Source organism: Poecilia formosa, unplaced genomic scaffold (genome assembly GCF_000485575.1).
Source record: "Poecilia formosa unplaced genomic scaffold, Poecilia_formosa-5.1.2 Scaffold73, whole genome shotgun sequence".
Lineage (NCBI taxonomy): Eukaryota > Metazoa > Chordata > Actinopteri > Cyprinodontiformes > Poeciliidae > Poecilia > Poecilia formosa.
Window position 1 is genome coordinate 224,608 of NW_006800012.1, and position 14,663 is coordinate 239,270.

The 14,663-nt window shown below is 40.0% G+C and overlaps 2 protein-coding genes across 2 annotated transcripts in view; both read left to right on the forward strand.

Moving 5' to 3' along the window:
* Positions 1-4,462, forward strand: part of haus4 (HAUS augmin-like complex, subunit 4) — an 8,883-nt gene extending 4,421 nt beyond the window's left edge. The window contains exons 3-9 of the mRNA XM_007555820.2: positions 362-493; positions 639-779; positions 857-953; positions 1,371-1,516; positions 3,524-3,654; positions 3,765-3,833; positions 3,958-4,462. Of these exons, the coding sequence (XP_007555882.1) occupies positions 362-493; positions 639-779; positions 857-953; positions 1,371-1,516; positions 3,524-3,654; positions 3,765-3,833; positions 3,958-4,144 (903 nt within the window). The 3' untranslated portion in view covers positions 4,145-4,462. The remainder of the gene's footprint in view (positions 1-361; positions 494-638; positions 780-856; positions 954-1,370; positions 1,517-3,523; positions 3,655-3,764; positions 3,834-3,957) is intronic.
* A 1,974-nt stretch (positions 4,463-6,436) lies between these two features.
* The window catches only part of dock11 (dedicator of cytokinesis 11), an 81,527-nt gene continuing 73,300 nt past the window's right edge, over positions 6,437-14,663 (forward strand). Inside the window, exon 1 of the mRNA XM_007555821.2 lies at positions 6,437-6,785. Within this exon, the coding sequence (XP_007555883.1) occupies positions 6,681-6,785 (105 nt within the window). The 5' untranslated portion in view covers positions 6,437-6,680. The remainder of the gene's footprint in view (positions 6,786-14,663) is intronic.

The following is a 14,663-nucleotide window of genomic DNA, read 5'->3' on the forward strand; positions in this document are numbered from 1 at the left end:
GGATGGATGGATGGATGGATGGATGGATGAATGATGTTCCAACCAGCTAATATGGAACATTTATCCATTTACCAATGTTTTTGAGAGAAAAACTTCAAAATAAGTCAAACATGTGCACCTAATTCTTGTTATTAGTCAGTTCTATTATGCATGATTATTCTACATTGGAAAACAAAAAAAAATTACAGCCATATCCCTGATGAGTGAATGTAAACTATCTAATAATTCTACCTTGATTTTTATAAGCCGAGTATTTAATGAGTCAATTACTAGGTTGTGACACACTGACCTCTACTGGCACACAGAAAGAAGTGCAGAAACATTGAGGGTTTAGGTGTGTGTGTTGTGTCTGTGTGTGTAGGCTGAGCAGAAGCTGCAGAGCCAGAAGCGCCAGTGGCTCCGCTCTGAGAGCCTCCACAGAGGGTTGCAGGAGATGATCCAGGAGTTCTACGTCCGGAAGCACAACTCCACCGTTCCCCCTGACCAGAACATGGTAGATCCCACTAACTTGTCTGGAGTAAATTTGGATTTTAAAACTTTACCATCATTGTTTCCATGTAGTACAAACAAATCCTGTTATAAATGAATGGAGTTATTGGGTTATACTTGAATATGTTGCTAAGGAGTCTTTGCTACAGTTCTATGAAACAATGGAGAGGTGTCTGCGTGTGACTCGGTGTGCCAAGCAGCTGGATCCCAGCAGCACCACAAGTCAGGACCAGCCATCCGTTCTGGGCCTAACGCCCCAACAAGTGCTCCAGCTCCTGCCTTCAGAAAAGGTACATTCCCGGAAAAAGCAGATTTTCCAACAGTCTGACTTTAGATTGTTTCCCTGACTCTACTCTATCTTCCACAGAATGCCCAACGAATGAAACAGGCTCTTCCCAGACAGCTGGAGAGACGTCTGAAGGAGAAGTGTCTGAGCCTCGTCTCTTATTATCAGCCTGAATGGGGTAGTTGTCCATCCACTGACCATATAACTGCACAGTTTGACATTTCGAAAAATAAACTTGCTCAATGGAAACACGACAATTTTGATTTCGATTTTACACTTTTTACACACGAGAGTTGCGTCATCAACAACTGGATGTTGCCACTGACACAAACCAGGTGACAGGAAGTAGTTGGAGGACAATGATGCAGCATGTTTATTGCATGAACAAACTTTTCCACGTGTGATTTTAATTGCTTTTCTTACTTAACGGAAATACCTCAATTGCAAAATTGTGTTTTTCGACATTACCAGAATATTGACCAAGTCTTCGTTATATTTGTCGTAGAGACGCAGCTAATGCTACATTCACTTTTAGTATCTTTAGCAGGCTTCGTTGTCTTGCACTCACTCCCAGGTCATCTGTACTGTCTTCTAGAGAATGAGAGTGAGGGTCTGAAGACCAACAAGCTGTCTCACCTGTCCACCCTGCTTGACAAAGACAAGAAAAGAACAGAGCTGCTGAAGGAGACGTGTCGAGAAAACACTGTCCTGTTGCAAAGACAAACCCAACTCTACCTCTCTGTAAGAAAATGTACAGTAGTTCACTCTATGCTTTTACATTTTTTAATGCATTCTTTATTAATAGTTTCCAATCCACAGTTATTGAACAGGTCCTACTCCAAGCTGTATGCTTATTGGTTTTAATTATATTAAGTAGTGTGTGTTTGTGTAAAGAGAGAGGAGCAAAATGGGCCAAAAGAAGATTTGCTTGCTCTGAAAAGGGCGTGGCATATGTTAGCATCATTTTAGAACCCGGAAATGTTTTTGGTGCAAATAGCCAACATGGATGCAAGGAACATCCTGAGAAAAAAGGAGCAAATTAACGACAAAGTATTTGCGAAGAATCAAATGTGTGTCTGTCTGCCTGGAACCCATTCAGATACGGGATCAGGTCAAGTTGTTTGTATGTCAGATTTCAGCAACAAGGCAGATCAAAGTGCTTCACATGATAAAAATGCAACACAATAAACAAACAGAAAAACATTACATTGCAGTGGCAGAATAAAGAAAAGTGATTGAAAACTTGCAATCCAGACTAGAATTAACGATGTTCCAGATATTAGTGATCAAAGGAAAGTCTAAACAAATGGTGTTTTAGGTTTTGATTTCAAACACTTTTGGAGACATTTTTGCAGTAATTAATGCAACTAAACATAAATGTATAGATGAGTTTCTTTAAATCTTGCTGAGATAAAAGTCCTGTAATCCTAGGAATGTTCTAGACGTGGTAGAAGGCCAACTTTGCAAATGTCTTTATGTGTCCCTGAATGTTCAGGTCAGAGTTCATCACTACACCCAGATTCCAGACCTGATCTACAGATCTAGCTGTAAGAACTGAAGCCGTGTGCCGATTCCTAATCCTTGATCTTGACCATTCTTTAGGTCCAAAGATAATGTCAGTCATGTTTCTAAGACTCTTGAAGGAGCACCAGTGGCACAGGGAAAAAGTCTGCATATTTTGGAAAGCCATATTGTTTTTTAAGCAGGACAATGCTCCACTGTGTGGCTTGACAAAAAATAACACTGCTTAACCCAACTGAGAACTTTTCAGACTTTCTTAATGGGAGATTTTCAGTGAAGGAAAGTAGTACAGATGCCTCTCTGACCAGTGCCTGCAGGCTGTGAGTGCTGCCATCATCAGCAGATCAGATTGTGAAGAAAAGTCCTGTGACTGTAACAGAGAAGAAGAGTTGCTACTTTGGTTGCAACTTTATTCATTTCTTTATATAATTTTGAAGTGTCAGAAATGGTTTTTTTCCCTTTTAACAGATCAAAAATAAATACTATAAGAATGCCAGTAATCTGTGCACACAGATGCTCTTGTAAGGAAGACACGTCAATTTTTTCAGATTTTTATTAATATTTTGGATTAACAAAGAGGACTTTGGTAAAGACAATTATGATAATGTGAATATAATAAAATGGCTCCACATCTTAGATTTTTACTTAAATTCTACATGGAAATAAAAGGAATAATTGACCACATTTTTCTTCTGGAAAGATAGATCTAGAATTGTCCATAGAGCTTCCTTAGCAATGAACAGTTCAGTGTTTCATGAAGCTTTCATCACCCTGCCTGCAGTGAAGAAGACCTGGGTGAAAATGTTAATGCAACAATATGAGATATTTCTCTGATCTCACCAACATATTTGCATATTGGCAGAAGACCTTCATCATGTTATTAGGTTGAGCTGAATTCCAATCTTTGATGCCACAGAATGACTCTGTTTATAAACCTGAACCTCTTTATGGTAAAGATCTCAAGAAGCTGTTGAAATGATTCGTAGTGAATCCATGGGGGCTGATAATCTAATGAACATGTAAGACATACTGGGTCATCATAGTTTTGGCTGTTTTATAATTAGAAACCACAGGATTTTTGTGAATATTTTGCTATGATTAAGGTTGAAAATAAACTGGAAAATCTACATTCTTTGGCCAGTTTATTCCATTGTTCCACTGTAAATACTTCCCCATTAGTTTTTTTTTTTTTTTACATTTCTATTTTGTGTTTCCTTCACAAACCAGGAGCTGATTAAATGCATCCAGCTGCTCCAGACGCTCATCTTGGATCACAGGCTGAAGATCCAGACAGACCTGGACGGGAAGAAATTGGATTACTTTGAAGGCAAATGTGAACTGGTCTTGCAGAAGATAAAGTGAGGCTGCTTCAGTTGTTTGAGTTTTTTATTCATATGTTCAAGACTTATTTGGGTGGGACACTTAGCCGTGTCTCGTATTTCTAAACATGCTTGTTCTTCCTTTGAAGAACTGAGATGGTGGAAATTCAGCTGGACACCTACTCTCTTGACACAATTTCTGCTCACCGAAAAATAAGGCAAGAGGATTTTAGTCTCATCTCTACTCACCAAACACTTTTTTCCACTAGTTTTTGGTAGAACCTGCGCTTTTATCGAGTCTTATTTCCAAATATAATGCTTTGTGCTGTCTCACTGTTGCAGGGAGAAGCTGGAGAGCGAGCTGATGGCTTGTAAAGCAGAGAAGCAGGCGTTGGAGATGAAGCTGTCATCGTTTGAGATCTTGGGGAAAGCGTTTGAGGCGTTGGCCGACGAGTACTGTAGATTACGGCAGGAGATAGACATGAAAAACTGGGCTCTGAAAGAACTGACCAAGTACAATGAAAAATAGCTCCCGTCTGATATGGAATTCACTGTTGGGACTCCCTTCTTTTTGAATTAAGCAATTCCGCAGAAAGATAATGCGGCACTAGTGATAGAAAGTGCTGTGGACATTTGGTTCATTGAATTTTTATTGCAGAGTTCTTCCAATAACACATCTTAGTTTAAATACTCAAATAAGATGAGCATCTACAGTCCATAACTACTGCAATCCTACTTTATACCAACTAAAGTTCAAAGTCCTCTTCTGTAATTACATGTCGTTTTCCTTGGAAGGTGTTGTGTATGTGGTTCATATTGATGTATAATTAAATTGTTATATATAGAATATTGTGATGTGTGTGTGATTTGATCATGCTGAAGGCTTCATAGGTTTGTTGGAGAACATTAAAGAACAAACTACTTCATTAGGACTGAGGAACACCGGAAAAAAGATCAAGAAATAAGTTCTGGCTTAGGTACTTCAAAGTACTTTAATCCTTTGTCAGTGATAAGTAGAACATCTGGCCTGTAATTCTGTTCCATCAATGTCCCAATCAGAATTTCATAGAAAAAAACAAAAAAACTTTAGGGCTAGCTCAAAATTTTCTTAACATTGGGAGATGGGTAATTGACCAATACTCGCCTGAGAAACGGATCTTATTCACAGATCTTATCTTCCTCCGCAAATGTCTGAAAACCAGCTGCTGTCCACTTTTGCTCTGCTGTGATGGAGGTCTGACTGATAGACCCCCCACCAGGTCATTTCTGCATGTGTGCGGTTAATAATCACCCCACTTTTGCCAACTTAATGACTTAGTCACTGTATTTAGTGACTTTTCAGTCAATGACAATTGTATCATCCAAACTTTAAATCGGCAGATTAGGCTTTTAAAAAATTGGCCAGAAAACTGTAGTCGGTAAACACCTAATAAAATACAACCACTGGAGCATTAACAATAATAATATAAAGACCATATGTGGTATAAGCTGTATTGTATGCGTATTGGATTTAATTATATTGCATTGTGTTGACTTTTTCTTTTGATAGATTTCTCTAAGAACTTTGATACAGTGGATCACTTCATCGTCTAAGAACAGTTTGATGGTTTGCAAACTACTTTAGCTGGAACCCAGGCTATGCAGATGGTTCAGTTTATCCACAAGGGAGAACCACAAGGTTCTGTACTAGGCCCTTTGTTATTTATGTTTTGATTAAATTATTTTGGAAAGGATATTTCAAATGTAGCTGTTCATTTTTATGCAGATGACACAGTCATATATTGCTTTGCACCTATAGCCTGTGTTTGCTACTGTATATCCAGAATGCATTTAATAGAAACTTCGTCAACTTCAGCTTGTCTTGAATGTTGACAAAACAAAGCTTATGTTTTTAGCAACCCAACATCAGAAAGGTCAAACTAGTCTGTCGTCATTAGTAATGCTAGTCAACTTGTTGAGTAATGCTCAACAAGTTGAACTTGTTGAGTATTACTAGTTCAAATGTTCAAATGTCTGGAGTTACTAATTGATGGCAAATGCTTTAAATTATTCAGTATAATGTGAATAAACTGAGGTTTTTACTCGAATTTTATTTTTTTAAACAAATCCTGCTTTTATTTTGGGCTAAACCAGAAATTTGTGGAGTCAAGTTTTCTTACAGTTGTTGACTATTAGCTTTTTTTGTCTCCCTACCTCATGGAACAGTTTTCAAGCACAGCTGAAACTTAAAAAAACTGCTCTGGATGTATGTTAGATGGTGATAGGTCCCATCACATTCTAGTTGCAGACGTGCAATTGTATTGAGTGTCTTTGTCTACATTTTATTGTATGTCTTTGTGTCCGTGTTTCAGCTGTTTTATGTATGATGCCATTTATGGCAAAATCTCTCTTGTAAAAGATGTATTTTGATCTTAGTTGGGGAAACCTATTTAAATAGAGGTTATTATTTAAAGAAGCTTAAAAGAGAGGTTATTAAATAATATAGTTAACGCTGAACATCTGTAAATACTGTTTATTTGTTGCAATTTTCAGTATCATCCACAAGATGGCACTGTGTAATCATTTTTCATATGGTTACCTTGAACGATTGCGATTGCGGGGAAAATTGTACAACAAGGTGGTTGTTTAAAATTAGTATAGTTTTTTTTTAAAGAATTCAAACGAGTGAAAGTCCTGCTTGGCAACATTTTACACATAAATATAAGTTAAATATTTAGCTAAAGCCCTCTTTGCTTTCCTTCCTCATTGACAATCTTCGGTAAGACCCCTCGACACTGACAACCGGAAGTATGTAGTGAAACATCTCGAACCGTTAAACCCTCTCTGCTCTCATCACTACCGCCACCATCATCACCATCCCCATCATCAGCAGCAGGAGCAGCAGCAGCCCCGCCTCAGGACGTGGACCGCTGGCTGGCTGGTTCCTCCCCGACTCAACCTCCCCCACATCTGGCGGGCTGTCAGCACACTGAACTGCCGCTCCGTTCGCCCCGGCGCGGCATGCCCACATCCGCGCCGTATCGCGACAAGAACCAAGAGAAGCGAACTTGAACCGGAGCGCCGCTATGTCTGAGGTGCGGAAATTCACAAAGAGGCTGAGCAAGCCGGGGACGGCCGCGGAAGTCAGGCAGAGCGTCTCGGAGGCAGTGAGGAGCACCGTGGACCTGGTGGTGAGCACTCCGCGCCCTCTAGCTAGACTCGGGCAGAGACAGCAACTTCTCATTCCTTCCGCCCTTCATAGGCTGGAAAATTAACTTGCCCAAATTTTCTTCCTCTACGCTTTTTTCCCCTCCTTTTGCTCTCTGTCTTTACTTTGTCTCCTTTCATTGATTCTGTCTCCAGGCAGCATCCCGTGTGTATTGAGGGGTTATGACTAAAACCCCTGATTCACCTGCATGCTCAGCGGTCGCTCTTGAATTTGCTGCAGCCGTAGAGGGTTGACTTTGTCCCGAATCACACGTGTACCTCTCCCCTCCCCAGGCCACTCGAGTGGGGCTCCTTTTGTGTGCAGGCGGATGTGGAGCAGAGCCAGTTAAACAGCTGCAGCATGGCTCCTTAGTCCCAGACAAACCAGGCTGGTATCTATAGAACTGCTGCATTGTGGTTGCCATGTGGATGAGCTGCACCGGTGGTGCCTTGATTCTGCTGAGGCAGCATTTAACTGTGTTTCATGACAGCAAATCGTTGTTGTGACATTTGTGTGGCAGGACTTATGCACCAAGTGTTGTTTCTTGTTTAAACTGAAGCCATCTGTTAACACTTCCACTCCAATTTAGTCATTATGTGGCACAAACTGTCATCCGGACAGCTTTGACTTTTGGAGCTATGTGGTTCTTAAACTGTTGGCATTAGTTATCTACAAGAATAATATGAAGCAAATTAGCTGTAATGTAGAGTTATAAGTCCAAGCAACCAATAAGATGACAAATTCTAACCTTGACATTTTAAGATTCCCCTCGGAAACTGAATCGAGAAAAAAGTTTCATATACCTGGTCAGGAACCTAACCATGTCCAGATAGCAAGATGGAAAAATCAGTACCACAGATTCACATGTATTCACATCGGTATCGGCTGATTTGAGTCTTTTTTTGTCAATGTATTGGCATTGGTCTGGTCTCGTAAGTAAAACTGGGAACACAATGTTTATATCCACACAGCAAATTTGGAAGTATTCCATCAACTCCTACAGGGTTGAATTCAACACTTTGAAAGTGTCTATATTGGTCCGCTCTGGATGGTGTAGAAATTACACTTTTAAAAGTGTTATTTGTAATACAGTTGAATCAACATCACAGTAGTTGAAATTAAACACACATCAGTGTTGAATTACCCAACACTAGTGTATTTTATCAAAAGTTAACACTATGAACGTGTTAATCTTATAGAACATTGTAAAGTATATATCAACATAGAAATCTGAGTTTTAAAATACTACTGGCAGGGTGTGCTGTGGTGGTGCAGGGGTTAAGCACAACCCACATATGGAGGCTCTAGTTTTCAATGTGGCTGTCATGGGTTCACTTCCCAGTCTTCCCCTTCTCTCATTACCCACTTTTCTTTTGTCAATTTACTACCAAATAAAAGCCACTAGAGCAATTAAAACCTTTTTTCCCAGAAACTACTGGCTATCAATAATCCCCAAATTCATTTTAAAAGACATTAGATGCCACTTCAATCTACAAAAACACCAGCACCAGTTGCGGTATGTAATCTACTTTTATTTCAAAACAACATCAAACAGCACTGACAGCAATATACAACAAAGGCCATTCATTCATGGTACTTTGCACTGCTTTGAAAGTTCATTGGAAGCGGCCATGGATGGTCTTGTGATCACTGATGGTGAAGTATCTTTGGTGCTGCTCTTATTTTCACCAACATGCAGGAGGAAGGGCTGTCCTGGTTCCACACCAATGAGGAAGGATTCAACACTGGCTCCCATCTTTGGCAAAATGCTAAGAAGACAAATAATAAAAATGATTAACTATATAGAGCACAGCTCCATTCAAATCGCAAACGAAGCCAATAAGAAAGTGCTTCTAGACTTAGGATCATTAGAGTAACACATACCTGCACATATCTGACAACATGGTTAACACAAACTCTTTAGGGAAACTACTAACACTCATGTTGTTGAATTAGACTAAACAAGTGTTGAATTAACACTGTATTTTAACATAGTACACTTACACTGGAAATCTAACACTTTTCAATTTGCTGTGCATCTTGTTGGTGATGGCCTTTCGTTTGGAAGAAGGTAAGAGGAGCTGTGTAGTATTTGTTTGTTTGGCCATGTGACTGTGATCGTGATACAGCAAAGGATTGTCTGGTGATTAAGTGAAGTAGAGAAGCAATGTCAGCTGTGTGGTCGTTTTTTTTTCCCCCTCTGTGGTGTTGAAATAGTAGCGATAGGTAAATACTGGCTAGCAGAAATATCAATGTCGAATAACGATATTGGCCCAAATTTTGAAATCAATGCATCTGAAATCGGAAAAGCTGCAATCAGATAGAAATTGAGGAAAGTGCCAATCAGAGACTATGTTTTAAACGCATAACAACCAAATGTGTGAGATGGTTTGGTGAGAAAAGGCGGTTTCTCCCTCCTGAACGCCTGACCTCAGAGAACCTTCCTGTCGTTCTTCCCAACTTGCGACTTGGAAATGTTTGCTTCAAACGTCCAGGGCATTTTGGAAAAATATGTTATTTTTCTTTTTAGTGACAGACCATAAGAAACAGAAGTTTTTCTATAGGATATAGAGTATGAAAGAATGTTTTTTTTTTGGTTTACCATGCTCTATATCATCATCATTTTGTCACCAGATTCAGTGGTGCCCCATTTTTGGTTTACTGATAGAATCCACCAGATTATTACTTACAATCTCTGGTATCTGCAATAATTCATGATGTCATGCACAGTAATAAGGTTCGCAGGGCCCACAGCATCACAGATCTCACACCAAACCTAACTCGTTGTTCCTTTGTTCGCTCTGTGTTTGCAAGCCTGTAGTCTTATGATGATCATCTCCTGCAGTGTGACGCAGGAAGAACTCCCCAGTGGAATAATCTTGTGATTAGGTTGAGTTTCCTTAAACAGAGCTGGTGAAGGGAAGGATGTGTTTTTGCGCTCCGCACCACGTGGGGTGGTGTGTTTACTTTCTGCTACCGGAAGAGGAGCAGGGACTGGCCGAAGACTTTAAGGAGGAGAACAAACGGTGTTTTGTGAAGGGTGGATGGTCTGGGTTCCTCTCTCACATGGGGATTCCCTCAGGCATGCTGTGGCCATCCTTTCACTGTGTGACTGTCATTGTTGGTTCAGTCATTCCTGTCGAGGAAGCTTTAGTTATGACTGAGTGCGCTGAATGATAATCTCCCATCAGGTTTATGTTTTTCTTGGGCAGATTCAAACCTGTTCCTGGAAGTTTGACGGAAATAAATCGTGGAGAATGTCGTTCTGGCCTTCTGTTCTTGTGCTTGAAACAAATATTCTTTTTGAAGGATTCTTCCTTTGGACATTTCTTTTTTTATTGACTTTCTCTTCCTTCCTTCCTTCCTTGCATCAATTTCTTGAATTTTCAAGCTGTGGCACATTCTGAAGACCAATTAATTCTTCACAACTTTATTCGACTGAAAGTTTAGAAAACAACCCAATGAATTAGTGCTGTAGAATTTAGTCGGGAAAATTGATTTTGGGGATCTTAAGTACGCTAAACATTTTCAAAGTTAGCAAAAGTGCTAATTGAAAAGTTTGCTTTGCTATTAGCAGACTAGTGGAAGTATGGCCACCGCAGCTTCATTCTCCTTTCTCTTCACAGCAGTTGTAGTTTGAGGGTCTAATGTAACAAAATGTGAAAAATGTGTGTTAATAATGTTGCAAAGCACAGTAAATACATAGGTGAGGTTGTAAAACTGAGTACACGTGTAAAGGGTAAAAAATAATCTTGTTTCATACTTCATTTTGTTCTAATCAAGTATCTTTGATTTCACTAATTAATCTATGCAAAGGCAAGCAGGTACCATGGTGATGTTCACATCAGTTTCTCTGAACTTTACCACATTGGTCACTGCCTCAGTCAGGTGTGAGCCTGTAGGGCAGAGTGGGTTCAACTGGCTAAATGCTTTATTGAGGACAGAGCATGAATGCATTTGGAAAGTAAACTCCTTACATGCATTCAACTAAGATGTCCTTCTTGCATATTAATATGTTTAATGGAGATTGGGACAGTGAGAGTGACTCCATTACCTCATGAAACGTGATTGTTTTGATGTTGTGTGATTTATTTAATGGAGTTATAAATCAGTTGGTTTAACAAGTGTACTTGAGGAGCAAGACTGACCATCATTCCAGCCTGAACAGAACGCTGTTAGAAACTTCAGGTTGGGTTTTCCTTCTATTGGTTTATATTAATCAGTTTAAACATCACTCACCTCTTCTTGGTTTGTCTCCTCAGGAGAATGAATTCCTGCATCAATGCTTGTGTACCTTTTTCTACCACACTTTTTTTCCCCTCTCAACTTTGAAGCTTTATCTTCTTTTGGAGGGTGTCAGTGACTGTCTGCTGGACAACTGATTGTCTGTTACATAATTAGTTAGCATGTTATTAAGTAAATGTAACTTTTGGATGATATTCTCATTTATTGAGCTGCACCAGTCGATTCATTACCTACTAAGAAGATAAATTGACCAAACAGGAAGCAGAGTTCAGCATATTGGGTATGGATTTATTACATCAGGAGGTCTTGTGACTGAAACACTTTAACCTGTCGACACAAAAGTATCTACTGAAGTGATTTACTGCTGCATTGTACTAAGTAGCTGCTACAGTGGAGGCATTGATCATGTTTTTTCCACATGTCTTATCCTTTGTGTTTTCAACTCAGAAACTACATTCCCCTTTATAGAAAAGGAAAACAAAAGGCCAGGTGGAAAGAAGACGTTTGTTTGAAAAAGAACGGCCTCTGATCGGTTGATAAGTAACATTGTGAGCATAAGGCTAGCAGCAGAGCAGCAGACTTTTTCCACACAGTTGGTTAAGGATCTGTCGTTCAGGCAGCACTCCAGGTTGAGCTCTGGGTCGTTTTTGTCTTGACAGAGATCCACAACTCTGAATCATTTTGGAAACCATCAAGGAAAAGAAGACTCCATCTAATCCTGCGGAAGATCAGCATCACCAATAAATCTTTCAGGTGTTCTTTTCAGCAGACACTTACAAAGTCCGACTTAAGCTGGGCTATTTGTTACCAGTAAATACCACACAGCAGCAAACAGGTGTCTTGATGGTTCAGTCAAACCTGAAAACCCCCACCCTCCTCTGTTGTGTGTTTGTGGTCATGTTATTTAATTAAACTGAAAGGCTTTTTGGGAAACAGTCCAAAGGAATTCACTGTTAACATCTACACAGTGCTCTGCCACAGTGTCATCCAGTCAGTGTTACAAACAATCCAACATAGCTTAATTTACATTCAATGCGTTTTACTCACTGCACTTACTTTCACTTTAAAACTTCCTCCTTTGCTACTCCACAGTTGTGGGAGTAGCTCTTTTGTTTTAAAGAGCTACTGGTTTGTTCTTTTTGTACACTTTTGTTCATCATCTCCTTTTTTTTGCTAAAGGCTTTGTGTGTTTGGGCAGTAATTCCCAAATCCCAGAGGAGTTGAAAAAGGAGGCTCCCTAGATGCAGAGCTGGAAGAAGAAGGAAATTCAGCCATTTCTTAAACTGATCATTGAGGGAAAGGATCATATCCCCTACTCCAACATCCCATCTGGCTTTTGAAACCTATCGACAGACAGGAGAATCAGCAGAGCTCAATCTAAGACATGTTACTGTGGAGTATGAAATCTGCTGCCTGGATATTGAATTTTTAGCATGTCAGTACAGTCATATGACAATCCTGACACTCAGTCTTACAGCAACAGTAGCTGTGTTTCCATAAACTTTTTTCATTCATTCACTTTTTTTTAAGTATCGCGTTTGAAAAGGTTAATGAAAAATGATTTCTGAGGTGGTTTTTAAGTTTTCTAAACAAAGTTAATGCGCTATAAGGGGAGATGGAAACACATTTACCGAATAAGTTCTGACATGGCGAATATCTACCAGTTTACTGCAGCCATGCATTATGCCAAAGTTTGAGGTAATCAAGTAGCCTGGTTGATTCACTTCAAACCAGTAGATGAAAACATCTACTGGTTTATAGTTGACGCATTGAACTCGTGAAGGAAAGTAGTGGTGTAGTAGTGTTGGCTGAATCACCTTGGATACAGGTTGGCTGGATGGCAAGTTGCAAATTAGTGGTTCAATTCATTGCCCAAACCTTGAGGTCTTTTGGAGAAAATGGCCGCCCCACAGGTACATGCGTTAAATGCATAGCGTCGACCACAGCTCCTGCACATTCTACTCCGTGTTTCCTGCCCACATTCCTGCCACCATCGTGAGGAACCCACTGCTAATGGAGACGCACCCAACCTGGCCATAACCGAACCAGACATTAACTGTCAAGAATGAGACTTGACAGTGGAGAACGGAAAATATATCTGGTTATCTGTTAGTAGTTTGTTCTAAAATAGACTGTAACTATTGCAAAGGTCAAAGATCTAATTTTGCTCTTGAAATGAGCTGCACGTGTGCTCAACTCATTCAGACAGACTGGAGCACTTAGCGGGGTCAGCTGCAGGACAGCACAGCCGCTTTACGCTCAACGTGAAGAAATAGCTTCGGTCATGTTGGAGTCGTTAGTGCCTTGCAGATGGAGAACTTAATGGGACACAGACATCTGGAAACAGCCTTGCTAACATCATCATCGCCGGAGGCGGGCTTGGCTTTGTGATCGGGTTTGAGTGTTCAGCTTCCAGACTTGATGGGTTAAGAGAAGAAAGTGTGAGACATGCTGAGGGTTTGCAATGATTTCGATGGCTTTCACCGTTTGGTCACACCCAGCTTCTTTCGGCACGTTCCCTTTCTGTTTTGGTTTGTTTCAGTAACAACTGTGACTTCACTGCCTGACAATGACTCCTCAGCCTCTCTACACCTCTGTGAAAGCAGAAGTTGCCCTTGTCTGCCTTTCCTTCTCTCTTTGCTGCTTCCTTCCCCCACATGCCTCTCGGTGTTTTGTGTACCATGAGTGGCTTGAACTTGTAGCGCTGCGGTTGTTGCACATGACAGGAAGTAGAGCTGCTGTCGGGCGCAGGAGAGTCACAGTCATGTGTAATGGTTTTAGCAGACTTGGAGGTGATTTCTGTTTGATTTGCTTGCAGTTGAGAAAAGAAGCAGCTATGCTAGGTTAAATGTTGATGTGGGCATTGGAGCGCTTCGGGTTTTAGTGGAAAAATCTGGAGAAAACATGAACATGGAACCGTCGTAGTTTTTAACCCAAATTACAGGTTAGAAAGCAACAAATGGCCACGCATTCCATCCAATATGGCCTGTGCACAGATTCCAATGTAGGAAGGGGCTTTTAGAAATATCTGAACAAATTCTGTGCGGCCAAAGTCTTTAGATCGACAACTGTTTACTTCCACTGCAGGAAGAGATTAAGGTGTTTTTAAGTTTAAAAAAATGAAATAATATCAATGAAAGATCCAGTTCAGGTAATAACAAGACTAAAGTATAATAAATTGAAGCGTGTACCAACAAGTAAATCTTGAAAATATATGGGACTGAAGATAAATATGGTTAAAAAAAAAGGCCAGGGTGAATTGTATTCTGTGCTTTATGAATCAATTTAAATAGTTTTGTGGAGAGTATCTCTGATCACAATATGTCTGACTTGCTTGTTGGCTTCAAGCTTACAAAGTTGTATTAGTTTTCCAGCAAGTCTATGGTGACCTGACATTTTTCTTTAGAATTTATTTTTAAAAAGTGAACGACCAAAAGGTTTCAGTGTTATGTCATCTCTCTACTACTAGAACAGGAACTATCACCAATACCTACTCAGAACATCACTTCAAGAAAAACAAGCACAAACCTTTGAAACACAATTCTGACTTTTCAATTGTTGTTTTTTATTATATCTTTTAGGATTGAGCGTTAACCTATTACAAGTGTGTCGTGAC